Source organism: Penicillium cosmopolitanum (genome assembly GCF_028827165.1).
Source record: "Penicillium cosmopolitanum strain IBT 29677 chromosome Unknown utg000004l:1.0-4361866.0:1.0-4365735.0, whole genome shotgun sequence".
NCBI classification, from domain to species: domain Eukaryota; kingdom Fungi; phylum Ascomycota; class Eurotiomycetes; order Eurotiales; family Aspergillaceae; genus Penicillium; species Penicillium cosmopolitanum.
This window is the reverse complement of record NW_026622674.1, coordinates 3,226,721-3,252,139: the sequence shown is the minus strand read 5'-3', so window position 1 is coordinate 3,252,139 and position 25,419 is coordinate 3,226,721. Positions and strand designations below refer to the sequence as shown.

The window sequence follows — 25,419 nt, the reverse complement described above, 5'->3', positions numbered from 1 at the left end:
GACACCGAATGCCGTCCCACTCGTCTCATTTTTCGCGAACATGAAACAGTGGACCTTCAATCTGTAGATAAAATAAACGACATCATTCAAAGCTCCGGAATTAACAGCTGGGCGAGTGATGGTTCGCGATCGCGACCGTAGAGAATCATTGCAGATGAATCCCTGGGAATCGTGCGGCCAGCCGGGGCCAGAATGATTATGAATCAGTAATCGAGTCGGAGTCAGGCGCCGACAGTAGCCAGCTGTAAGGTTTGACCAGTGGGGACCGACGTCTAGCAACTTTGAAGAACGTTATGAGAGTACGATCCAGGTATCGTCGCTCGGCGTGGGCGTACCCAACCCCCGAACCGATCCACTCTGACAGCTTGATGATGTCAACACCATCGCGTTGAGGCTGTTGTTGTCTGGGTGTTTATGGTTGGTAAACATGACTACTTACTACTACTGGGTATGATGATGACTGCATGAGACGCCTCTGGAGCAGCCCATGGGTGAGCTAGTAGTAATTCAATGATCTCCAAGGCTTCCAAGGTTCTCTGCATCTTTGGGACGGAGTGCCCACAGGTGTACCAGGATATAGTATGATTGAAAATATATGTTTGTGTTCATGGCATACTATACTATTATTTTTTACACAAACTTGAAATTGTTATCTCTGAGGTACGTTCTCGTGAGAGCTAGCATGTTCAATAAGCCCTGGAGATCAGTATGGCCTTGGGAATTGGTGAGTATAGTACGACTCAAAGTAGTCGTTGACTTCTTGTGTACACATCCACGTGACTTTATCTGGGGAGACCAGCATCCCGGTTCACGGAACTTGCCAACATGTGCCAGCCCTATCTTATTAAGTTCATTATTTCAAATCTAGAAACGTACCAAAGACTGGCGTTAAAAATTACTCCGACCCCGCCAGATCGGAGATAAAATGTACAGGACAAGTCTGACTCACGCCCTGCACAAAAAAAAAACCCCGCGACCGGAACATCGGCATTTTTGCGATTTCCCTTTTCGCTCACAGTCGGCGGCCGACAGCTCCGATGCCGACGCGGACTTCGTGGATCCGCGTGGAGTACCCGCCCATGCACAACTTTATGCCGCCCTCGGGTGATCATCGATCCTCGTCGATCTCGGCGCACCCCCTGGTGATAAGAAGAGCACATACTAGTAGACACCTACTATGCGAAAATTATCTCCAAATAAGGCTAGGCTGATGTGCTACCAGTATCGGAAACTCCTGGTCCACCTGACTGGAGCTCGGTGATCAATTGCCTATGCACCGTGCACTGTGCTTGTGTTTGTGCTTCTGTCTGTGCTTGTGCTCATGCTCGTGCTTGTACCTGTACCTGTACCTGTATGGGGTACCACACCTATAGCATCCGCGATGCCGGATGAAAGGTCACGCGCTTTGAGATAAAAGTCCTGCAAGATCTCAGCTCCGTCGGAATGTCGTCAGCTGATGCCCTGAAAAGCTTAGTGTGAAGCGCGGCGCGCCCTGTCTCCCCCGTCTGTATCCGAATGGATGGATACACGTCTTTGTGATCGGACTGGCCCATCCCGGCTTACCCCGACCGACGCACGGAAATTTACGGTGAGGGTCCTATCTGATTGCTATGGGTTGCCCCATTAACGGCTTTATTGCGAAAAGCTAATCCTTTCTTGGATGTGAGGCTCTTGGTGGATTTGTAAGGAAATGGGGGCTGTGATTCAAGCACGGACTCTACGATCAGTACTAGAGGATAAATAGTTCAGATAGTCTGTAGACTAGAATTCTCACTTTGCGTTTTGAGGCAGTGGCTGGGCATTGCCATATGTTATTATAATTCGGAGTGTTCGAAGTAGATTAGTTAGATTGTAGGTATAAAGGCCACAAAGCCGCAAGGCTAACAGAGCCACGGGCCTGAGGCCCTAGGGCTTCAGCAGTTAGTAGTGGTACCCACAGTGGTATCTGGAGATATACTACTAGTATCTGGGGATCTGTCTCTACTACTAGGTAGTAATAGTAGTACTAGTACCATCTCGACTCCATCAGTCGTTTCCTGGAGAATAAGTGGGAGGGCAATGATATCGCAATTTTCATTTTCATTTATTTACCCGCGTATGCACTGCAATTCAATAGATAAGTAGAGACTGACATACAATCTCTCTCTCTGTCAAACTGGCGCATTTTTTCCGAGCCTCACTTCGTCGAGCCGATATAAAGGGAATTCGGCTTCGCTTTGAATTTCGACAGCTCATTCACTAGTCCTGTATTGTCTCTGCAAGTCGATACGTAAAACCCGAGGCGATACACTAGTCGCACTCAGATTGTCATCCAACGCAAAGACAAATTCATCCAGACCAACACCCCCATATATGTACGAGTCAACAGTGACCCAGGTAATGCAGGAACCAGTAAAAGGACCAATAGGCGTCAAGCCCAAATCTGGCGGAATTAAGGCCCGGAACGAGATATTCCCAGGAGTCTCGAGACCGGTGGGGTATAGTCGAATGGTAATTTGAGAAGTATCATTCGCGCCGCGTAATGTCGCAAGTGATTGGAACATATCCGTCGAGTTACTGGTCCAATTGGTGACTCTAAGACCGGGCCCAAAGTCCGTGGCAATGGAAATGGAAGAGTTAACCCCCCCCGCTAGGCGCCGAGTAAGTCCCTGCGAATCGGACGCGCGCTTGATCCTTGGCGATGTACTCTAGCGCGGGGAGTATAGTTTGTGCCACAAGGTCGGCAACCATTGCAACGACAACGTGGCCGCCGGTACCTGCGACAAGAATTGTGAAGCCAACACCATGGTCTGGGGATAATGCAAGGATGGAAGAATAAGTCCCGATATCTCCAGACTTTGTGTAGAGGTCAATTAAGCGGGGCGCGGGGAAAGATATAATTTCCCACGGGGCTCCGACTGAGTAGGCGAGGGAAGATGTGTGAGAATGAGGTTTCAGCCATCGTCTTGTTGTGAGAGGATCCGTAAGGGTGCTGTTTAGGATTGCCCGGCCAAGAGCTGCCATATCATTGGCAGAGGAGTAAATGCCACCAGCTCTAGGGAGTATTAGATATGGAGATGCTCCTAGATAGTTATGGATTTAAGCTCACGTACGGGTTTTCATCACCCAAATCCATATTCCAGAAATTTGCGCCTTGGCCTTGGGGAATAACTCCGAGTGACGGGCTCGGTGTGGTGTAGAAAGTGTGGTTGAGTTTTAGGGCCCCCACGAGCTGATTCTCAAAAAGGTTTTCAAAGGTATCATTTTTTATTGCCTCTAGGGCATATCCGAGAATCTGGAATGCAGCATTCGAATATACCGGGGTCGCAGATATGGGAAACGTAGGGTGCCTTTGGAGAAGTCCGTTAAAGAACTCTGTTATGGAAGATTGTTAGCATAGATCAAGCCAAACAGTCTAGAACATTGATAGCATACGTGTCCTATTACAAGGTACGGGATTTCCGCAAGGCGGTACTTCATCCGGTTGTAGCACCGGGAATCCCATTTGGGTCATTGACGGGTTCCCTGCAAGATCAAGGATACCATCTGAAATGAGGCCAACGATTAGCGGCAGAACTTCAAGGATGTCTCAACCTAGAAAGAAAAAAGGCACCTACAGTCTCTCCCAACGCCAGCTAAGTGACTCGCCAACTCCCCCACCGTCACATTCGCCCATTGCACGGAATTAATTGCATCACCCGAGACGGCTGATTGCAACTCAGGGACGTATTTCACAATTGGATCCGAAAGTGTATCCATGCCCGCCTCCGCAAGGAACAGATACATAGCCCATAGTTTAGAAACGCTCCCAACGCGAAACACCGAGTTTTGATCAACATGACTAACACCCAAGTTGGTATCGAGATTGTCAGCTGTATATGACCATTGAAACAATGGGCTGTCGTTGAATGTATCGAATGCCTGAACAGCGATGGTGTTTGTGGATCCATTAGCAGCTTTGAAAATTGGCTCGAGAAGAGCAGAAAGCTTTTTTTCGCGCCGTATCAAGACGTTTGTTTGTTGAGCTTGGCGTAGGCCATGGAAAGGCGGGTCCAACTAGAGGACATGGACTTGGGGCTGCTAATACATCGGTGAAGAAGACAGTCCCAAGTATCAATAGTGATGAAAATAGCTTCATTATAATATGATTCCAGCCTTGAACAGGTGGATAGAATTTTGGGTTGCTATTTAAGAGTGCCGTGGTCACTCATAATTAAATGAGCTCTCTGGCCTGTTGATCGCTCCTGCCATGGTATTCGTTGTGGCTTTATTCTTCCAGTGTGTGAGGATTTTGGGGTTACTAAACCATTTGTGTATTACCTGGACTACTAGGAATGCAGTAAGTCTCGGCTAGTAATTATATGGCTAGCTTGGGTCTATATGCATACAAATTGGCTTTATCTGGGGCTATAGGTGTGGAGAGTGATAGTATGATTGGTCTAAACATTAAAGTTGGCAAGCAAAGAATGGGCTGCATTTGCGCCGAGCCAATAGACCTCTACCCATTGACCTATAAGAATTCCAACGCAGGTTAACATACAAGAAGCATCATTTTCATTTGAGACCTAGGAATCCAAGTCAAATTGAAATTACCTTGAGCATTTGTATCGCAACTACCCAAGGTACAGTATAACTTGTTTACCCTCCCTTCATTCCGTAGTATGAGAGGCAAGGGATTTGCCCTTCCGAATTTTGCTGAATACTTGGCCCTGAATACCACCCTACTCAATCTTTACTCACAATTGTTTCTTGTGCACTGCGCATGCCATTCTCCGTATCACAGAGGACGTTGAGCCGAAGTCCAAGGCTTTGTGCGGCCATGGTCCAATCATTATTCGGGTTCTAGTAATTTGTGCAACAAGGGTCAGTTGGGACTTAAGAACCTTAAGTGTCCTCATGATAACAAAAACTAAGTCCGACTCGTGTTGAATTAAGAGGTCTATAGTGGATCTTATTATATTAGCTTCGCAAAAAAGTATTTTAACGTTGTCTTCTGAGTCAGGTCAACGAAGAACGGAGGGGGGTGTGTTGAAAGGGCAAGGGTAGAGATTGAAAAAAAAGGGAAGGGATAAATAACATCGGCCAGCAATTATCAAGAACATATGTAAATTTCTATTTAATAAACAAGAAAGCTATCATCATCATAAACTAAGTATCTTTTTTTGAACCGAAATGCGTTCGAATAATTATTCCAAATCCGCAATAAACATTTAGTGGTGGAAAAGGCGGATACCCTGTTCCACGAAAGTGATGCCAAGCTTCTCAGCAGTCTCGAAGACAGGGGTATCGTTTTGGCTACCAGTAGGGGCAGCAATGTACTTAACACCAGAGCGGGCAGCACGGAAGACGTTGTCAATGAAAGGGAACTGAAGATATCACGGTTAGCACTGAATATCAAAAAAGGAGGAAAAAGTATAAATGCCTGAACGGCGATGGGAGAACTTACGAAAGCATCAGACGAAACAGCAACTTCGCTGAGCTTCTGGAGCCAGGCCTCGCGCTCCTCCTGAGTGAAGGGAGCGGGGACCTCCTCAAAGACACGCTCGTACTCGATGGTCTCGGCCTCGCTGCGGGGGGTCTGGCCAGAGCAGAGAAGGTCAATGGCGTTGCTCTTATCGGCACGCTTGGTACCCTGCTTCCACTTGATGTTGATGACACGGTCGTGGAAGCGCATCCACCAGTTGTCGGCCTTGTCACCGGCCAGACGGGTGCAGTGGATACGGCTTTGCTGGCCAGCACCCAGACCGACGATTTGACCGTTCAGGGCGTAGCAGACCGAGTTGGACTGAGTGTACTTCAGGGCGATGGTGGCAACAGTCAGGTCACGCAGGGCAGCCTCGGGAAGGGCAGCGGAGCCCTTGGGGGTGATGATATTGCCAAAGGTCTTGCTGGGGGAGATGACAACATCGTTGCGGTGCTGAGTGAGCTGCACACCGTACAGAGTGCGCTGTTCCTCAGGAGCGGGGGTGTAGTCCTCATCCATCTGCAGAACAAGGTACTTGCCGCCCTTCTTCTTGGACAGGATAGCAAGAGCCTCGGGCTCATACCCGGCAGCGATGACACCGTCGGAGACCTCACGAGAGATGATCTTGGCAGTGGGGGTATCGACGATGTCACTCAGGGCGAGAATATCACCGAAGCTGGACATACGGTCAGCACCGCGGGCACGGGCATAGGCCTGAGCAAGACCAGAGGTCTCAATGTCCTTGATGTCATCAACCATGTAGACCTTGCGCTCCTTCTCGTTCAGAGGAACACCAATGGCAGCACCGGCGGGAGAGACGTGCTTGAAACTGGCAGCAGCGGGGAAGCCAAGAGCCTGCTTGAGCTCCTTGACCAAGGGCCAGGCGTTGAGCGCATCGAGCAGGTTGACGTAGCCAGGGGAGCCGTTCAGGACCTTGAAAGGCAGCTTGCCTTGGGGCATGAAGGCGGAGGCGGGCTTCTGGTGGGGGTTGGTACCGTAGCGGAGGGAGAGCTGCGAAACACCGTTGCCGGCGTACTCCTTGCGGAAGAAGCCTGAGATGGCCGAGTCGTAGTCGGCAGTCTGCTCGAAAGCCTTGAGGGCATACAGCTTGCGGCTGGGCTCGGTGATCTCGCCAGCCTCGAGCTCCTTGAGGAACTCAGGGTAGTCGTTGGGATCGGACAGAATGGTGACACGCTTGTGGTTCTTGGCCGCGGCACGCAGCAGAGTGACACCGCCAATATCAACCTCTTCGACAGCCTCATCGATGGTGACGTTGACCTTGGCGATGGTCTCCTTGAAAGGGTACAGGTTGCAAACGACGAAGTCAACCTTGGAGATGTTCTGCTCAGCAAGGTCCTTCTCATCGGATTCGATGTCACGGGCGAGGATACCACCGTGGACGGCGGGGTGGAGGGTCTTGACGCGGCCACCCAGCATCTCGGGGGCGTTGGTGATGGCAGAGACGTCCCTGCAAAGCAACTGTTAGCATTTAATGTCGATCACAGACTATCAAAAGCCACTTTGGTGCTTATGAAACTGCCTCATCACATCTTGTTTGAATGGTGATGACGTCTTTAAAGGGACTTACTCGACAGGGAAGCCGGCCTCACGGATCATCTTGGCGGTACCGCCAGAGGCAAGAAGACGGACCTTCTGCTGGACCAGGCCCTTGGCCAAGTCGAGCAGTCCAGTCTTGTCATAGACGGAGATGATAGCTGTTGGGGAGGGAAACAAGAGAGCATCAGCATTGTGTTTGAGCGGGAACCCCAGACTATTGTGCAGTAGTTCCGGGAAGTGATATCGAGGCCAAGAGGTGCCTTACCGGACTTCTGAGACATGATGTCGACACTGAGGGTAATTAGCATACAGAAATATCAAGCGGGGCTTTCAATTGATGATTCAATTGAAGTTGGGGTGCACATACCTGAATCCAAATAGCAACGTGGGTACAGCTGAAGTGAAGAAAAGAAATAATTCTGTCCCGCTGGAGGGGCTTTTGGCCGCAATCGGCGCGGGGGTGGTGGGTTGTTGGCAGCCACAAATTTCAGGCAAACAAATCACGAGCTTCCGATTTCCTAAGCTAGTAAACGATGACTCAGCAGTCACATGATACAGCGGTTCAAAAGGTTTTCGCGGGCGCGCGCATTTCCTCTTTTCTTTTTTTTTCTTCATGAACAACGCAAAATAATCACATTCTTCTCAAAAAGCGTTCCGCTGAGGATCCGTCCTAGGAAGCCAGGAAATCGTCATAGAGAATGGAGACCGAGTGTGCAAGTCACACAGAGTCGATCTTGGGTGCAGTATCTGCCTGACCATCGTGTCAAATGGCAGGAACTGCAATGATTGACACTACAATCCTTCTTGGAAACACAAAATGCTCTTTAATGTTGGGAGTGGAACAAATCAGAATTTTTGGAAGACTCGTAGCCCCCCTAGTTTATTTTATTACAATTCTATTCAATGAAGAAATCTCTGTATAAAGATTTGATTTCAAATTATAAGTTCTGATAATAATGTGCCTCCTTATTCCAAAATATTGTCCTGGACTTTGATGTGATTGATACATTCCCTTGTGCACTGTTTGCTTCAGGGCTTCAGGGTATCTTTGCTTCCAGCTCCGATCGCCAGCTGGCGACCAATGTTTCCGAAGCAGACGCAAGCACAGAAAATAACGCTGGCAACCCAGGTGCGAACCGCAATGCTCTCCTGTGTGACTCCAGCTCCGAGGGTGTTCTCCCATCCAGTTCCATTCAGTAGTGAAGAGCCCACTGAGGGCCCGGTAGAGGCAGGGATCAGTTCAGGCTTGAGGCCCAAAACAGCACTCATCCCAGTCACACCAACGAATGTCGACAAAAGGAAACCAGTGGAAGTTCGGTCGATGAGGTACCAGAGGACAGGGTTTGCCAGGGCGAGGGTCAGCGAAGCTTGTGTAGTGGATTCCCAGGGAAGTCGTCGCTTTAAAAAAAAAAATCAAAAACATTAGCAAAGAGCCACTGGAGACAGTAAAGAAAAGTTCGAACATACCATGGCGAAGGCGATACCGACAAAGGCTCCAACACTGCGTGCCACAGTCACCCAAGACGGGGTACGCTCTTGGTCATTATCCTCATTGCGCGCACGCTTGGACTTGTCAGCCTCTTCGAGCTCGCGTTCACGCCAGCTGTCCAACCAAGGCAAAACGTTGCCCAAAGCGATGCCCGCCAATCCCCAGAATCCGAGGTATTGCCATGAGTCGTAGTAGTGGACATTTTCCAGCTTCACGGGCGTGATCCAGTGATTGTCATGCAGATTAATGGTGATCACCCCGTAAACAATACCGAATCCAAACAGCAGCGCACTGCTCAGTGCCTGGGGCAGAATCACCCCGCGAAACATCCCATGGCTAAGTCGCGAACGCGTACGTCGCAGTGCAAACTCACGGGGCTCTGTGGCGGTTTTCACAGCCGCCTGTTGCGAGGGCTCGGGAGGGTATTCGGAGACAGGTGTGTGAGCTTCTGTGCCCCAAGGGCTGGACTCATCCCGATAGCTATCGAATGCGGTGGGCTTATAAATGCCGTAGAGGGTCGAGGAGGTCAGATTCAGGATTGAGCCGGTCCGGCTGACGCTGGTCGAGTTCGATTCGCCATCTTGGAGATTGGGGCTCAGCAAGTCCGGGTTGGATGCTTCGGCGGGCGTTGCGGGCTCGGAGGACTCATTCGAGGCCGGGGTCACGTCAAACATGCGGCGGGGACGTGGCCGCAAGATGCGAGGTGAATCCACCATCATGTACTGGCGAAATGCAGTCGCGTCCTGAAGAATAGACTGTTGGTCAAGAATTCTCGACAAGTCGATAGCCCAGACTGATAGGAGGCACAGCGGGAAAGGGGACCTTGATTCAATCGGAGTGATGAGGGTTGAGGGATGAGGAATGAGATGTCTTACACAGATTAACTTGAAGGAGAAAGGATCCGGTAGCCAGAGTACTTGCAAGGTGATCGATTGAGTGTTGGGCAGAAAGCTGCAGAGATGGCACCAGACGAGAAAAAGTGTTGGGGAGGAGAGAAGACGTCAGAGCGGGAGGGAAGTGGTCCGCGGCGAACTTTTTGACTCTGACAAACTCCTTATGAATGCCCCCGCTACCGTTGGCCACTCCTCACTTGCCTCTTTAGGGGTTCTTTGCCTTTTTAGTTTGGACCTCCCCTCGATGAGTAGGCTGGGCGCTTGCATTTGGGACTTGCTGATCCCGAGGCTGTGGGGCCACTACATTTCATGACTTCACTGAACCCACGGAGCTATCGGTGAGTCGGTGGATGATCCCCGAGAGAGACCCTTAGCCAACCCCCTCCAATTCTCATTGTGTGTATCTCCCACATAGTGGAGATTGGAGGGGCAATACACAGAACAGAGGTCATCAGGACATGAATGACGGGGAAATAAGAGGCGAAGATGAGGGGCCGTCACATGCAATGAAGGTCAGCCATGCAGCTGCAGCTATACGATGTCACTGTGGGGGAGGCAAGACACGGCCCAGTGGCATCATACGTGTCCTTTGCTAGTACTACGTACGGTGAATATAATTGAGAACCCCGCAAGTCCCTGGGGGATGGGGACAGAAGCATCCATCAGATATGCACAGGACATGTATCTCAATCACTAGGAATGTGTGGGTGGGCTGTGGCTGGTTGCTAATTCCAGCTTCACCACCACCTTGACCAGATTAAAAGAGCATGTCGGACAAACAATTCGGTTTGGAAGGAGCTCTGCGACATATAAAATGGTTCGACGCTCCTCAAAGCTACTACATAGTCCGGTCTTGAATCGTACCAAAGTAGTAGACATACGATGTCGGCTAGGAGAGTTCCGTATCCCACGTAGTATGGTAGGTCCTATCGTTTTAACACCGTGAGTGAGAGAAAAAGATCAACTAGAGAGCTTCGACTTGAAAATCAATCCTTACACTGCTCCAAGAATATCTGTAAGGTATAGAAATAGCCTCGATTGAGACTAGCAGCTCGGCCGTCGTACTGTAGTTCATTTGATACTACTAGTATCCGACGTGAACTTATTCGGATTTAGATTCCGGCCGATTTCAACCCTATGCTATCAACAATAGAGAGAGGACAGCGACGATTTCTTTACAATCCATGGATACTACCGTGGAGAGATGGGATGGCTAGTAAATCGTGTTGATATACAAGTACTCCCGTATTCATCTGGATAGGTTTGTATCAAATAGTAGTTTAATTATAAAATCCTCAAAAACATAGTGCGGGGCTGATCTGATCAATTCTCCTAAACAAACGATCCATAATAGTTTCCCATCTATGAATGCGCTACTAGTACAGCCTCGATATGTGCCCTGGCCAGACCCCCGTCATATCTGAGCTAATAATAAGCCAGACTGAATGCTCTAACCTCGGCCTCTCGATTCTGGATCAAATGAAACTATAGTCTTGAGACATTGGGAGAAAAGTGACAAGCTGTCGGTGACTTCACAGATGCTCTCATTCAAAAAAAAAGCACCTACAACAATATAGAACAAAACATAGGAGAATACAAGTCAAGGGCACCGTCATCGCCCAAAGAGTGTACAGTCCAGCACAAATATCAAAAGCCCCCAGTTACCTAGAAATTCACAATCCATGGGTTCGTCCAGCAATATTATCTCGTGAAACAAATAGAAAAAGAAAACGCCAGTTTGCGAATGGATTTAATCCTCCATCGCCTCATCTCCGTCTTCGCGTCGTTCAGCTGCCCCTGACGGCACAGGGGACGAACTCTCGTGGCGTGCGTAGCCGTTAGGACCGTCATAGGTGGACAGGTTCTCATCCTCGTCCCCATCATCATCTGCAGATTCATCAGAAGAATCGCCATCATCTCCAGCACGAGGGGCACCGTCTTCATCGGCAGACCCCTCACCTAGAAGTTCACGGTCCAAATCATCCAACTCTCCTTCCACCTCTCCGTTGTCGGGGTACCAAGACGGCGTATCCGCAGCGGAGGCAGCACCAGCCACGCCAGAGGGGCGGCTGCGACCACCTTTCAAACGTCCTGCGGCCGTCTTTTTGCCTGTCCCAGACGTGACCCCAGCTCCAGTAGACTTTCGCTTGGAAGCAGCACCACCACGCGCAGGGCGTGCGCGAGCTCGGTTGCTTGCAGCTCGAACATCTGCCTCCATGGCAGCTTTAGCAATCTGCCGCTCCTCGCGCTCTTTCTGGCGGTCTTTCCTCGGTCCATTGGCATCCTCGTAGTCCCAACGATCGAGTCGCCGAGCTGCTTTTCGAACCACGGAGAGGAAGAAACTAGCGCACTCGCCGTAGTCGTCTTCTTCATTGGGATTCGGAAGAAGACCACCTTTGCCCCAGGATGTCTCTTCATCTTCGGTGTCGTAACCCTCCGGCAGCCCCTGCACCAGGCGTCCGTATCGGACAAAAGGAGTTTCGGCATTGCGCTTAGAACGAAGCATGCGGTATGAGGTAGCCCTCCGCTTAGCTAATAGATATTCAATGCGTTGACGACGGTTTTGCTCAACCGCAATTTGGTGCTGTGTAAGGGGACGTGGCCGACGGCCTGGGGCCTGTGAGAGTGAAGGCTCGGCAATGAAACGGTTTAATACCGGATGGTTAGAGCCCGGAGGAGCGGGTGAAGCATCAGGGGTGTGATCCATTCTTGTCTTCAAAATAAGTCGTTGCTGGCCGACAGCTCGGTTGAGAGATGATTCGCGCTTTGCCTGCTTGTTGCGTGGCCGAGAAGAGTTTCCGGGGGTCAACTCATCATCCTCGTCATCCAGGCTGCGCTTCGCAGAAGGATGGAGAGGTGTAGACATGGCAGAGCCTCGACCTCCTAAACCAGAGTAGTCTCCTGCAAAAGAGTCTTCATCCAGACCGAAATCTATTGCGGAAAAAGCGAGTTAGTAAAGAAACCAGACGCAACGCATGCATAAAATCGTACCCTTCTTCTGACGTTTTGGTACTCGAGGAAGTGGTTCTTCATCCTCCAAAATACGCTTTCGTTCGAGCCTTTTGGATTCCCCATACTCCAATTCCTCTGGAGTGTCAATGTTTTCCTCATTCGCTTGCTCTTCTGTTAAGCTCTCGAAAGCGGGAACCTTCAGAGGCAAGCCGTCAGCACCGTCTCCTTCTAGACCAGGACCAAACGGATTGTTCAAAGCTGCTTCACGGCTAAAATCGCTCTCCAGATACCACCACATCAACCACAGGAAAGCCCTAGCACGGCTTTCGCTGCTCAGTGTAGATCGCATGACCAGATCGAAGAAATCTCGCGGAGGGAAGAAATGCGTTTCCGAGACTTTAGGGGCGTATTGTGCCAGGACAAAGATAAGATTGACAGGGTTTGTTCGGGGCCCATTCAGCTGCTTGATCTTTTCCAAAGTGTTTGGCTGATCGACATCCTCGGATGCGCCCTTAAGGATGGACTTTAAACGCGGAGCATCCTGCAGTTGCTTATAGGCATTGGAGTCCTGGTGAGCCTGGAGGGAAGGGATGGAGTGGTAGGTTCGTAATTGAGCACGCATTTCGGGGAAGACTGAAATGTAGAAAAGACGAGTGGTTAGTACAGTGACAAATCGGACAGGGAGAATGGAGGAATTCACAGTTAAGAGTTGTGTTCATGCGACCAAAATTCACCAGCAGGCACACCATCGCCATGCTGATAGCCGCGGGCTTATCATTTTGTAGCTTGTCCTTCAAGATCTTACTGGTCTTGCTGCTCCTCGCCATCGCGTCGATGTAGATGTCGGCGAAGTCCATCTTCTTTTCTCCGTCAGGGTATCGCGTGAAGACAGGGGTCTTGTCTTCGAAGACGAGTTTGAGAAATTGGTATTGGATATCTTTTCGCCACAAGGGGATACCATCCTCCTTTTTCAAATGTCGAATCTTGTTTCCAGAGTAGACGGAACCAATCGTACCATTTGCCTGGCGTCTTGTACCGACCGTCGCGCTGGCCGTCGCGCCGTGGGCCTGATCGTCTGCTACTTCGGAAGCAGCAAAGGATTCATCCATTGCTGGGGTTTCGACTTCGGTCATATTGAGTGTGGATGACAATCAAGGGAGTCGCTTTGTGTGTGGTTGTGAAAGCTCCCAAGATCCGGGGGGAAACGATGTCGGGGGCAGTGACGGCGCCCCTAAATGAAAGGCGACCAAGAAAGAATGGATGAGGAAGATGGCCGAGTCGGGCGTCGAAGGGTGACGGAGGGGAAATGATAAGCGAGGAGAGGATTGGATAGGGTGAAGAGGAAGAGGAAAAGCCGGAAGGGACGAAGCCGCAATTGTGCTCAGGTGAACTTTAGTCTGCGGGAGGCAGTGATAGCTACCCGCATCTGGGAGGCGGAGTACCAGTGAGTTGCACTACAAGTATAGTACAATGCAACTTTTTTATTTCAAATTTGCATTGTCCTGGCGTATTTATCGTTTCTTATTCTTTTTTTTTTTTTTAAAAAAAAAAAATCCACGTAGTATCAATAGTAAATGAGATGGATGATATAAAGTCATGCTTACGACGTTATGTGTATACTATTTGGTGGAAGACTACGCAAGGGCATTCAAACCTAGTTTAAGAGGGAATTTACGAGAATCAAATGGGAAACAACTTTTCAAATAACATTGAAATTGAAATAAGACGGCTTTCAAACTCGCGGCCTCGCTCGCTCTTCCTACCAGGCCATTCCATGCGCGGATGGAACCCATGATACCTGAGCGAGTCATTCAGCGCCGGTGACAGCGTCCCATCCTCCCAGATCCGTAAAAAAGTGAAGGAGATATGAAGAGAACCCATGGGGAAACCATTAAGGCTCCGCGGGGACCCAGAGGACATGTGGATGCAGTCAAGCCAACGCCATACAGAATGCAAAAGAATTCCCGTTCGAAACCCCTCCACCAGGCGACCTCAACGACGAAGTAAATAGATATCCGAACCAGAAAGAGTCATGATAAGCACCCCATCGCCGACGGTTGCACACCTGTAAAAGTTCTAAAAAAAGCAAAGCCCGGAGAAAGAAAGCGCGGTTTTTGGTTTGCGAGAAGAAACGCGACACACGAGGGCTGCAGCAACGCATTAAAGAAAAGGTCCGCCACGAGATACCGACGCTGTCAGCCATGACAGCACCGAGAAGATGGATGCAGATATAAAAGATCACTTTTCGAGGGAGATGAAAAGCCGGCATTCTCCTGCTCGGCGCGCGCGTCATTCGAACATTATCCCCATTGGGATAGCTCGAACAAAAGGGGTATCTGATGAGAGCGGACACAGAAAAGACAACGCATTCTATCATGTTCATGCAGTGCCAATCGCCGGTTGCTCGAAGAGGAAAGAAATCGTCATCATAAATGACCATGAGCAACAAAAAGGAGATCAGAACTGCTCGAACGCCCCGTGTTTAAACAAGGCCGATTGAGAGCCGTGGAAAACGTGCGAAATGAAAAAAGAGCAAATACAGGGAAAGATGAAAGGAAAAGCCAAACAAATGCGAGCAATAAGGAGATAGAAACAGCGTAAAATCTAGAAAAGCATAGGAAAGTCGTCGCAGTCATGACAAAGCCGTCCCCGAGAAATAGCGAGAGAGAAAAGAGCTCAGGGGTTCGTTCTGATCGTATCCGTCAACGAAAGACAATAAGGAAATAAGAAATGGGAGCCAATCAGACCCGACGGCCATATCATCAGACCACGACTGGTTTACCACCAGGAAGAGGGACCACCAGCGCCAGAGGGGTTGCCGTAGCTGCCGCCGCCGCCGCTGCCGCCGCCGCCGTAGCCGCCGCCATAACCACCACCGCCGCCACCACTGTAAGATGGGGCACCGCCGCCGTAGCTACCACCGCTGCCACCGTAAGAGGGGGTAGAGCTGAAGCCACCGCCGAAGCCGCCAGCGGAGGGAGGCAGGCGACGAACATCGCGGGTGGCAGTGGAACCGCCACGGCCACGACCGCCACGACCGCCACGGCCGCCATAGCTGCTGCCCTCACGAGCAATGCTCTCAAGGAAGGAGGGAACCTCCTGGTGAGCTTCCTTGAGGAGATCAAGAAGGTCGCGAACGACACCACGGTTGCCACGGTTGAAGAAAGCGGTGGCAATACCAGTGTTACCAGCACGACCGGTACGACCAATACGGTGAACGTAGTCATCGATGTCAGTGGGCAGGTCGTAGTTAATGACGTGAGTAACGTTAGGAATATCGAGACCACGAGCAGCAACGGCAGTGGCGACCAGGATGGGGCAGCGACCGTTACGGAAGAACTCCAGAGCACGCTCACGTTCACGCTGGGTGCGGTCACCGTGAATGGCAGTGGCGGGGAAGCGCTGGTTGATCAGGAAGTCGGAGAGGGAGTCGGCCATGCGCTTGGTCTCGACGAAGATCAGGGTCAGGCCAGTCGTGCCGTGAGTGTGGAGGATATCCAGCAGAACGGAGCGCTTATCATGATCCTCGACGTACTCAACCTTCTGGGTAATGTTCTCGGAGGTAGAACCGACACGACCAACTGACAAGAAAATGTAGTCCTTCAAGAAGTCACGGGCCAGCATCTGGATATCACGGGGGAAGGTGGCGGAGAACATGAGAGTCTGGCGGTCCTCAACGCGAGGCATATCCTCACCCTCGACAATGCGGCGAATTTGGGGCTCGAAACCCATGTCCAGCATGCGATCAGCCTCATCAAGAACCAAATACTTGATGTTAACAAGGGAGATACGGCCACGCTCAATCAGATCGACCAGACGACCGGGGGTGGCAACGAGCAGATCGCAACCACGCTCAATCTGGCGCAGCTGGGAGCCAATGTCGGCACCACCGTAGACGACACAAGGGCGGACCCACGAACGGTAGCTGAACTTGCGTGCCTCATCAAAGATCTGGGAGACCAGCTCACGAGTGGGAGCGAGGATGAGGAGAGGTAGGGTAGGCCTTGCGCTGACGGCCGTAGCTGAACTGGCCAGAAGCCTGTTGGGGGGCAGCAGAGGGACCGGTCTGGAAAGCCTGGGAGAGAATGGGGAAAAGGAAACCACCGGTCTTTCCGGAACCGGTCTGGGCGCAAGCCATCAGATCGCGACCGCCCATGACAATGGGGATCGAGTACTTCTGGACGGGAGTAGGGACAACATAGCTGGCGAGCTTGATGTTGGTGATCAGGTGGTCATCGAGAGGGGGGTTGGTGAAAGAGTTAACGGGCTCGGGAACATCTTGACCGGAAGCCTCAACGGGGATATCGTCGTAGTTGGAGAAGTTGATACCGGTTTGCTGCTTGGTAGGGTCGTTGGGGACACCGAAAAGTTCGCGCTCGACACGAGCGTTGGCGGGACCAGCGACGTGCTTGCCGTCGCGCCACTGGCCATCTCCCGAACCGCGGGCAGAGCCACCGGCGTAGCTACCACCGCTACCACCGCTGCCACCTGCACTTCCTGGATGTCCGTAAGCATGGGGATCGAAGGGCCGGGGGGGCTCGACCATCTGGGTTCCAGGTTGAATTACCGTTGGCGGGACGAGGGCTGAAGTCAGGAGCGTTAGCATTAGCCCAGTTGCCGCGAGGACCGCCGCTGAAAACCGAAGAATTAGTGGCTGTCGGCAGACATGGGGATTCTGAGGTTTCGTACCGAGGAGCACCGGCACCAGGGCCAGGAGGAGGAGCGGCACCATCCATGTTGGGGCGGCCACGAAGGTGAGGAGGGATATAAGCAGCACGACCAGGGGGTCCACCCTGGGGGGCGTGCTGGGAGTCGTTGATGGACAAGTTGCCCATTTGAAGTCCGTCGGCCATGTTGGCGTGTGGTCTGAGGATTTCTATCACCGAAGAAGATGTGTTGGTCAGTAACAGGTCGTAGGGTGGGCTGTGGGATTTTTTTTTTCGAGGGGTGAGAGAAAAGGAATTCAAGGTTTGGGAATGCGAACAGTTTTTTTTGGTAAAAAATCACTGAACTGAGATTCTCAGTGTGTCGATAAGATGCAAGCGATCGAATAAAAGCGACACTTGCAAAGAAGAGAATGGAATACCTTCAAGAGACGAGAGAAGGCGGAATGAAGAGTGCTCTCGTTTTTTTTTTCACTTAGAGAAAGGTGAGAGACAAAAATTAACAAGAGAGGGGTAAGAGAAGGACGAAAATGCAAATCCTCCCAGTTCTAAATACTCTATGAGCACCGAGAAGAAAGAAGAGAAAGGGTGAGTGGAGTGGTGAAAAAGGGATGATGAAGAGGGAGGTTTTCTCTGCGGTCTGTGGGAAGGAGGCAAATCATGTACTTCACGGGTTACGGGGTCACCGTGCTGTGGCCTGTGTCTGGTGGTCGAGCCAGGTACTGTTCCGTATGGTGGCGGTATCAGGGCTAACCGGGTACTTTGAAAGTGTACTGGTCCTCATGCCAAAAGGCAAGTACTGCCAATAGTAATACACCGTACCTCAGAGTTTTTTTTTTGTACTAAAGTAACCACTGGTAGTCTAGCCCCATAGGGGATTGACTAAGTAAGGTGGCCAAGATGATGATTGGCTCACCCACGAGCGGACCCGACGACTGTGATCTACGCAGCTAGAAACAAAGTACATACTCGTACATGTACATGTTGTACGAGGCTTATATGTGGGAGTGCGACCACCGCTGATGTCATGTTGATCCCCCAATCTTGCATGTTCAAAATGTAATGGATTCTTCAGAATACGCTATATTCTTCGGCTATCTGTTATCTGCACTTCACTTAAGCATCAAATTCCTTCTTCTCACTGTTCTGTTGTTGCTGCTGCTGGCGGATGTTGCGGCGGCAAACATAGATACCCACCAAGACAATCAGTCCGAACAGGATCCAGACAGGCTGCATCGGGTAAGAGGTCGACGCCTCCATTGAGGGAAGAACTTCGGGGGCTGGCGTCGGGGCGGGGTTGGATTCTTAGGGGAGCAAGTATCATCAGCCACCTTCAACCAGGAGCAGAAGAGCAGAGCGAGGGCTCAACTGCTGATTTAGAGCTCGTCGCGGCTACCTTTATCATCGGCCTTGACATCCTCGGCTTCAGCCTCAAACTCCAGCTCGCCACTCTTCACGATCGTGACGGGGGTCGAGGGCTTGTCACCACGAGCCTTATCGACATTCTGGATCTTGTCGACAATGTCGTAGCCCTCAAGGACCTCACCAAAGACGACGTGGCGGCCATCGAGCCACGAGGTGATAATGGTGGTGATAAAAAACTGGGAGCCGTTGGTGTCCTTGCCAGCGTTGGCCATGCCTGGGATATCGTTAGTTTTTACTATCTTTCAAATAAGGTAATCAGCAAGAGGAATTGCATACTCAGTTGGCCCTTCTTGGTGTGGCGAAGCTTGAAGTTCTCGTCCTTGAACTTGTTACCATAGATAGACTTGCCACCAGTGCCTGCAGTATGCATCAGTACTCTTCATAGTCATCCATGGGCAGGAAGGATACAAACCGTCACCGTTGGTGAAGTCACCACCCTGGATCATGAAGTCCTTAATCACACGGTGGAAAGAGGAGCCCTCATAACCGAAGCCCTTCTCACCGGTAGCCAGAGCGCTGAAGAAGTATTAGAATTGAGTTCATGGAGAAGCCCAATGGGTTCGTCGCAATCGTCTTACCGGAAGTTTTCAGCGGTCTAAGGGAAACGAGTATTGTTAATGGCATTCTCATGCCTGACTCTGGAGTGTAACTAACCTCTGGTACAGTCTTGCCGTAAAGACCCATAACAATTCGGCCCATGGACTCATCTCCATGGTTAACATCGAAGTAGACCTGTAGCAATCAATTAGCATTGGCAGCAGAGCGATGGAGACTATTGTGAGATACCTTGTTGGTGATCTTGGGACCACGAGGTTCCTTCTTAGCATCTTCGGCCTGGACCAGCGCGAAGCTGACCGCAAAGACCAGAAAAAGGGAGAGAAAGAGGTTGCGGAAATTCATGATTGCGAATTGCCACTACTCTGGGTAGATGTGGTGAAGGAGCAAGAAGTGGAGGCCAGCTTGCAATGGCGTGCGGAGAAGGCCACTCGTCGGAGAAACGTTGTTGCCGTATGATTTCTCCCGCGCATCGCGGACAAGCGTCAATTGAACCGAGTATCAATCGATCAGAGAATCTATTCCCGGCAAGATGGTATAGTCCCTTTCAAAGTCCCTCTCGATTTAATATATTACTAACAAGCTTCAAGGTCTTCATCCTCGGCGTCAACTTCCCCGAGCGGAACCTGCTCAAGGCAAGCAACACCTCTGCCCTCACCTCCCAACACGACCCCCGGGTCTCGACCAATTGGCCCGCAAACTAACTTAAATCTGCCCTTTGTAGAAGTCTCTTGAGTCATTCTTCGGTATCGGCAACCATACCTCCTCCCGCCTCCTCGCCCGATTTAACATCCACCCGACCTGCCGAGTCGGCGAGCTGGCCAACAAGCAGGTTCTTGACATGACCGCCGTCTTGTCGGACATGAAGATTGAGAATGATCTGCGCAGAGAGGTTGTGAATGATATCAAGCGCCTGAAGGAGACCGGAACCTACCGTGGCCGTCGTCATGCTTTGGGTCTTCCTGTTCGCGGACAGCGTACCCGAACCCAGGTAGGTTCACTTCCGATCTTTGGCTCTGGTGGCTATGATATGGCAAATTTGGACTTGCAATCGACTGGAATATCTCATACCAGCCGGTGGACAACCCAAAACTTCATGGATTGGCGGAAGAGTCTGCGTGGAAATGCAAAGCTAACAATTGAATTCAGATCAAAACTCCTGTCAAACTGAACCGTATGGAGCGTCGTATGTAAGCCAAGAGCTGCAGGCCTTGACTTTGTTGTTTAAACGTTATCGGATAATCTCAGGATGTTGTGAGAGGCATGGACATGGCGTTTTTCTTGATTGCTGGCATACGGTTACATGCCAGCTTATGTGCGAATTTACCATCTATCACTGTATTATATCTTGTTCAAAAAACGAATTGGAAAACTCCCTTTACATCTGTGTTTGATGAAGTAATAGTAATGGTAGATTTACATCTGAAATAGTACTATATATCCACATCCATAGGCTAAATTAAGCTGCATACAAATGGAACCTTGGAAACGAGACGGAAACTTTTTGACACAAAACCACAATCTAAAAACGCCGTTGCCCGTATGCGCAAGTCTACTCCTTTGCCGAGGACAAAACACCCTCACCGCGGTTGATCTGGATTCGCTTGTCCTCACCCGCGCTCACAATGCCCACGGTTTCGTCCCAGCACACGCTGAACACCTTGACGCCCTCTCCTCCGACACGCTTGGAGTCCGCCTTGCCTTCATCCTCGAGACTCTTGCGGGGAATGGAGTACACACTCTCACCGACAATGCCTTCCTTGTCGGTCTTGGTGCTCCGCAAGTCCCACAGGCGCACAGTTCCATCGTGGGAACCGGAAATTAGACCGTGTGAGCTGTGCGGGTCACGGGCCAAGCTGACAACAGCGTTGGTGTGGCCACGGAGAGTCATAGCAGCAACGGTGGTAGCAGAGGCACGGGGATCAATCATAGTGATGTGGCGAGCAGAGGTACCGGCTGCGAGAAGGTTGTGGTCGGGAAGGTGCTCCAGAGAGAGAAGTGAGTGTGCAGTAGTACGAGTGTCAACCAGTGAAGCGGTAACCAGATCCCAAGTGCGGAGGGAGTGGTCCCAGGACGCAGAGTATCCAACGGTGGAATCTCTGGCGTCAAAGATGGCAGCCGAAACGGGGCCGGTGTGAGCCGAAAGAAGGGCCAGAGGACCGCGTTGCGCTGTGCTGACAGACGAGTTCAGCTTGCGTCGCTTGGAGTTGCGAGCAGCGTTAGAAGGAAGCAAGTTCTCCGGAGCAGCAGGAGCATCGGCCTTCTTGGTGCTCCAGAATCCAACGTTGTTATCGGACGAGCCAGTCAGGAGACGGTGAGATGGCGCATGCACGGCCAAAGACTCGATTCCGGACTTGTGGCCATAGAGCTCGAGCTGAGGAGCAATCTTTCCAGAGAAGCCATCAGCCTCCTCGGTGTACTTCCACAGTCTAACGGTGCGGTCCAGGGAAGCCGAGGCAATCTGGTTGGGAGACACGAATTTAGCAGCCTTGATTGAGGCCGTGTGGCCACCCTCGGTGGCAGCAGGGGAAGTGGCGATAGTCTCAGAGGACATGTTCCAAACACGAAGGAATCCATCATAAGAACCGGAAAGAATTCTCTCTTGGCCCTTGGAGAAAGTAGCGCCAGAGGCCCAGGTTGCGGCGGGTGCAGTTGCAGAGAGCACATCGGTTGCGCTGACCCAGTCATCGTGCTGGAACGAGGCAATGTGAAGCGGGGGAATCAAAGCGCGAACATATTCAATCTCAAGAGTCGTCTCGGAGGAGATGCCATTGGCACTCAGGTATTCATCGATCGAGGTACGCAAAAAAGTTCCGTTGATCAAAAATTCGAATGGGATCGGCTTCTCGCTGCTCAGAAGGTTGTTCACCAATGTCGACAGCGCATAACGTCGCAGGCCTGTGGAAAGCAGGGCATCAGCACATTTTCATCTTCAACATATACAGGTTTCAAATTGTTCTTACCAGTAGGCACGAGAATGGGACCGGTGGATTCAGGAAGGGAAATGTCCTCCTGCTTGCTCGTGAGTTGTACACGAACCTGTCTCTGCACAGGCTCGGCAGCAGATCCTTGATCGTCACTCATTATGGGCGAGAATTCGTGCAAATTGCGATCGGTAGTCGCTGCAGATGGCTGTCGCAAAATGGACAAGCCTGTGCGGGTCGATGAGGAAAAAATACGGTGACCGGTGCGGCACACTAGTGCAAAGCGCGGAGATCGCCCCGCCCGCTACGCTTCTACAGAAGTACTTCTTGCGAGTTAAATTGGATGGAAAATTTGACTTGTGAATATTTACTAAGAAATGAACTATCTCGCTGATGCATATCATCCTCTCGGAGCTCGACGAATCTCTGAAATAGCCCGACGTCGATAATCGGATTCGGCAAACAGAGCCTCAATGAGATCGACCACCTCCTCGATAGAGAACTCCAGACCCAATTCACCTTCCAACCAAAGGAATTTGATATCGGCGAGAGAGCTTTCAAGGATGTTGATCAGGTACTGGAATCGAAGCCAGTTGGGAACATATACGGCAGTCACTGGTACTGCATCGGCATCGCTTGTTGTCTCGGGCGTAAAAAGGTCCTCGAGTTTGGAAACTTGGTTACAGAACTGGACGAGTTGTTTCGACTGGTCTTCACTGATATCACCGAGATCTTCAACATCAATGATGACTTTGCTGGTCATGGTAGATATCAGAGAGCCGATGGACTGAAGCAAGGCGGAATGCGATAGAATCGGTTGCCATTCTTTGTAGACATCACGGATCCTGTCAACAGCGGCGCTCACAGCATTCTGACACTCTGATCTGTATGGCTGCTCAGAGCATTGTCCAAAGCCTTGAGCTCCATCAAGCAGGTCTGTGACAATAGTACTCTGCGTTTGCATTTCCTTACTGTATGCAAGTTTACCAAATTTTTCGAGGGATTCCACATCGGAGCTGAGTCTGGAAAGGTCATGTTCCTCTATCAACTCACGAACTTGACCTGCAAGGTACAAGCTGTCGTTGTAGAGATACATCTGCCCAGAGTTGAGTTTGAGTGAATAAAACGAAGAGGATGTGGCCTTGAACATGGCCAGGATCAACGTGGGCAATGCAAGAAGACCAGGGCCAGAGGAAGCAACACGGGAGGTGGAATGTCTAGCGTTTTCAGTTAGCCCAATGCAACAATGGAAGCTATTATATAGCTTTCGGGTCCTTACGGTGGCTGAGAAATGTCCTTGGAGTCCGTAATCTGCTGCAGAACAATCCTTAAAACCGACTCTGGTATGTCGGTCACGGTGTAAACCTCTCTCAGAACCACCTCTTTTTCCGCGCGCGGCTGCACATCGTTCTTTTCCTTGGTCGTCGGCTTCGATGAGGGAGTAGTATGCGAATGATCGTTCTGCTCATATTTACTGTCTTCTTCGTCTTCGCCCCATCCCCAGGCATCGTCGGCATCGTCGGCGTCGTCGTCATCATTAGTCGAGGCCGTTGCTTGAGGCTTGGCGTCATCTTGAGCATCGTCGTCCAAGCCCCAAGCACTAACATCTTCTTCATCTTCCTCGGCATGAGTGGCGCTTTCTCCGGTATTAGGTTCCTCCTTATCATCGTCCCATTCTGCATCCCAGTCGTCGGTGTTGGCATTCTCCAACAGCGCTTCATCGGCCTGGGTAACAGTTTCTTTCTCCACTCGCTCAACCTGCTTAGTGCTGCCTGTGCTTGCCGCAAGGACTTTGCGCACACGATCAAGCGAGTCAACCCGGCGCTTGGCCAGCCACAAACGAGCAGCCTGGTTAATCCAACCACTCAGCTCTTCGTGTCCGGACCAGCCCCACGATTCGATGGTTTTTGTAAGCTGTAGGACAAGTTCCAGTGTTTCCTCAAATTTATCGAGTCCACTGAGGTCGGTTGGGATGGCAGGAGACAGCCACCCTGAAATCGTTTTTGAAGCAATAGCTGGGAGAAAGGACTGAGGAATCGTATCCGAAATCGAACACGGTAGGTTCTGTCGCAGGTAATCCAGAACTCGGGTAATGCGATCCAAGGTTTCAGCAACAGCTGCCTTTGATGATTCTGAATCAAGGTGAATACCAGCTTCCGTGACTGTAACAGCGTGACTGTTGCCGTCACGGCGAGGTTGTAGAATTGGATCAATAATTGTTGTAATGAGGTCTTGCTGGAACTTCTCATTGACGGCCGCGAAAGTACCTAGTTGTTCAAGAGACGAAATGGTGCTTTGCAGAGAGTCTGGACCCTGAGCCTTCTCGATCCGAAACTCGCCATTTTTTTGGTCCACATTAAGTTGTTGAGACCAGCGCAGGCGGACTGCTTCTTCAATCTCTTGCCTTAGACGAGAACCCTCGATGGTGAGTATGCTCATTACGTTGGTATTGGCAAAGAAAGTGTTGTCCCCGAGCGCTGCCTGGATAGCCTCCAGCTGTTCGATAGCAGCTGTAATATTACCGCTAGCCAGAGAAGCTCTTGCAGCCTCCAATTGCTGGCATAGTCGCTGTACCACCTCTAATGTGCCTGCCACTGCCTCGTTGAAGGCTATTTCGGTCTCGATCAGTTCTACTTTCGCGCTGGCATCCTCGACCTTGGACCGAATGGGATCTGTCTGTTCATGTTGCTCGACAATCTCCCGCGCCGTCACTCGGGAGCGCTCGATATCCGCATGTAGTTGTTTTGCTTGGACGATCCATTCGTCGGCATCGAAGGTGTTCTCGCGACTCAAGGAGCTGATTTCATTCTATCTCAGAAAGAGTGACATTAGCAATTATTACAAAAATAAGAAATCAAACGATCGGAGACCAAGTCACATTGGCATTCACTTACCTCGACCTGTTCACGAGCTTGCGCGATAAGCTCCAGCTCTTTCGCAAGAGCTGTCGCTGGGAATTCTGCCGCAACAAGTTTTTCCTCGGGATAGGCACCTTCTGTAACGAAGCCTAGGACAGCCTGACAGACTTCACTCTCAGATGACATGGTAAAGCTAGGCGCGCCGACACGACTTTGAAAGCTTTTGGGGTGTTGAAGTGAAGAGTGTTGAAGCACTCCAGCGTGTCAACAACCCGTGACTTTGGGCGTCACCGCCCCACACTCAGTCGATGGAGGGGAATCAGAACTGTTCAGGTTCTGGGCTGGCTGATCCAATTCCAGAAAAAAACAAAAAGGAAATAAATTTAAAAAATTCCCAAAAAGCAGAAAATAGCCAGAAGATGACTAGTAGGGTATAAGAGCACGGATCCCCGTATTGTTTAGCTAAATAGTAGCCAGTCCCGGTCACTTGTTCGCTTTGTAAGAGACGGGACCCAACTTTGGAACTTTGCAAAGGACTCCGCCTGGGTCCAGCACACAAGCTCAGACTCTCCTAAACCCACAGTGTCTTGGTTTTGTCGAGATCTGAGTCGAGTGACATCTACTCGGTTCCTGTAAGTTTCCTATCTGGTTAACTGCCT

The 25,419-nt window shown here is 50.7% G+C and overlaps 8 protein-coding genes across 8 annotated transcripts; 1 reads left to right on the top strand and 7 right to left on the bottom strand.

The window, feature by feature from the left end:
• Window positions 1-2,616: 2,616 nt before the first annotated feature.
• On the bottom strand, window positions 2,617-3,765 carry N7509_002616 (serine hydrolase domain-containing protein; the record flags this gene model as incomplete). Its single annotated transcript, XM_056627253.1, has 4 exons — window positions 2,617-3,034; window positions 3,093-3,354; window positions 3,415-3,525; window positions 3,597-3,765. 4 exons carry the CDS (start codon window positions 3,763-3,765, stop codon window positions 2,617-2,619), a joined length of 960 nt encoding a protein of 319 aa, XP_056493048.1.
• A 1,424-nt stretch (window positions 3,766-5,189) lies between these two features.
• Window positions 5,190-7,281, bottom strand: N7509_002615 (phosphoribosylaminoimidazolecarboxamide formyltransferase/IMP cyclohydrolase; the record flags this gene model as incomplete). Its single annotated transcript, XM_056627252.1, has 4 exons — window positions 5,190-5,345; window positions 5,426-6,911; window positions 7,032-7,158; window positions 7,266-7,281. The coding sequence occupies 4 exons, from the start codon at window positions 7,279-7,281 to the stop codon at window positions 5,190-5,192; spliced, it is 1,785 nt and encodes a 594-aa protein (XP_056493047.1).
• A 748-nt stretch (window positions 7,282-8,029) lies between these two features.
• Window positions 8,030-9,205, bottom strand: N7509_002614 (INSIG family protein; the record flags this gene model as incomplete). Its single annotated transcript, XM_056627251.1, has 2 exons — window positions 8,030-8,398; window positions 8,468-9,205. 2 exons carry the CDS (start codon window positions 9,203-9,205, stop codon window positions 8,030-8,032), a joined length of 1,107 nt encoding a protein of 368 aa, XP_056493046.1.
• Window positions 9,206-11,132: 1,927 nt separating this feature from the next.
• On the bottom strand, window positions 11,133-13,467 carry N7509_002613 (uncharacterized protein; the record flags this gene model as incomplete). The annotated part of the gene is made up of 3 exons (XM_056627250.1): window positions 11,133-12,313; window positions 12,374-12,967; window positions 13,035-13,467. The coding sequence occupies 3 exons, from the start codon at window positions 13,465-13,467 to the stop codon at window positions 11,133-11,135; spliced, it is 2,208 nt and encodes a 735-aa protein (XP_056493045.1).
• A 1,645-nt stretch (window positions 13,468-15,112) lies between these two features.
• On the bottom strand, window positions 15,113-17,187 carry N7509_002612 (DEAD/DEAH box helicase; the record flags this gene model as incomplete). The annotated part of the gene is made up of 4 exons (XM_056627249.1): window positions 15,113-16,259; window positions 16,303-16,831; window positions 16,902-16,966; window positions 17,024-17,187. The coding sequence occupies 4 exons, from the start codon at window positions 17,185-17,187 to the stop codon at window positions 15,113-15,115; spliced, it is 1,905 nt and encodes a 634-aa protein (XP_056493044.1).
• A 927-nt stretch (window positions 17,188-18,114) lies between these two features.
• On the bottom strand, window positions 18,115-19,323 carry N7509_002611 (uncharacterized protein; the record flags this gene model as incomplete). Its single annotated transcript, XM_056627248.1, has 7 exons — window positions 18,115-18,302; window positions 18,395-18,637; window positions 18,700-18,780; window positions 18,836-18,939; window positions 19,002-19,018; window positions 19,078-19,155; window positions 19,210-19,323. The coding sequence occupies 7 exons, from the start codon at window positions 19,321-19,323 to the stop codon at window positions 18,115-18,117; spliced, it is 825 nt and encodes a 274-aa protein (XP_056493043.1).
• A 187-nt stretch (window positions 19,324-19,510) lies between these two features.
• Window positions 19,511-20,172, top strand: N7509_002610 (mitochondrial 37S ribosomal protein uS13m; the record flags this gene model as incomplete). The annotated part of the gene is made up of 4 exons (XM_056627247.1): window positions 19,511-19,513; window positions 19,569-19,655; window positions 19,703-19,969; window positions 20,128-20,172. 4 exons carry the CDS (start codon window positions 19,511-19,513, stop codon window positions 20,170-20,172), a joined length of 402 nt encoding a protein of 133 aa, XP_056493042.1.
• Window positions 20,173-20,530: 358 nt separating this feature from the next.
• Window positions 20,531-24,946, bottom strand: N7509_002609 (WD repeat WDR12/YTM1 family ribosome biogenesis protein; the record flags this gene model as incomplete). The annotated part of the gene is made up of 5 exons (XM_056627246.1): window positions 20,531-21,876; window positions 21,942-22,046; window positions 22,323-23,119; window positions 23,182-24,710; window positions 24,797-24,946. 5 exons carry the CDS (start codon window positions 24,944-24,946, stop codon window positions 20,531-20,533), a joined length of 3,927 nt encoding a protein of 1,308 aa, XP_056493041.1.
• Between the last annotated feature and the right edge of the window lie 473 nt (window positions 24,947-25,419).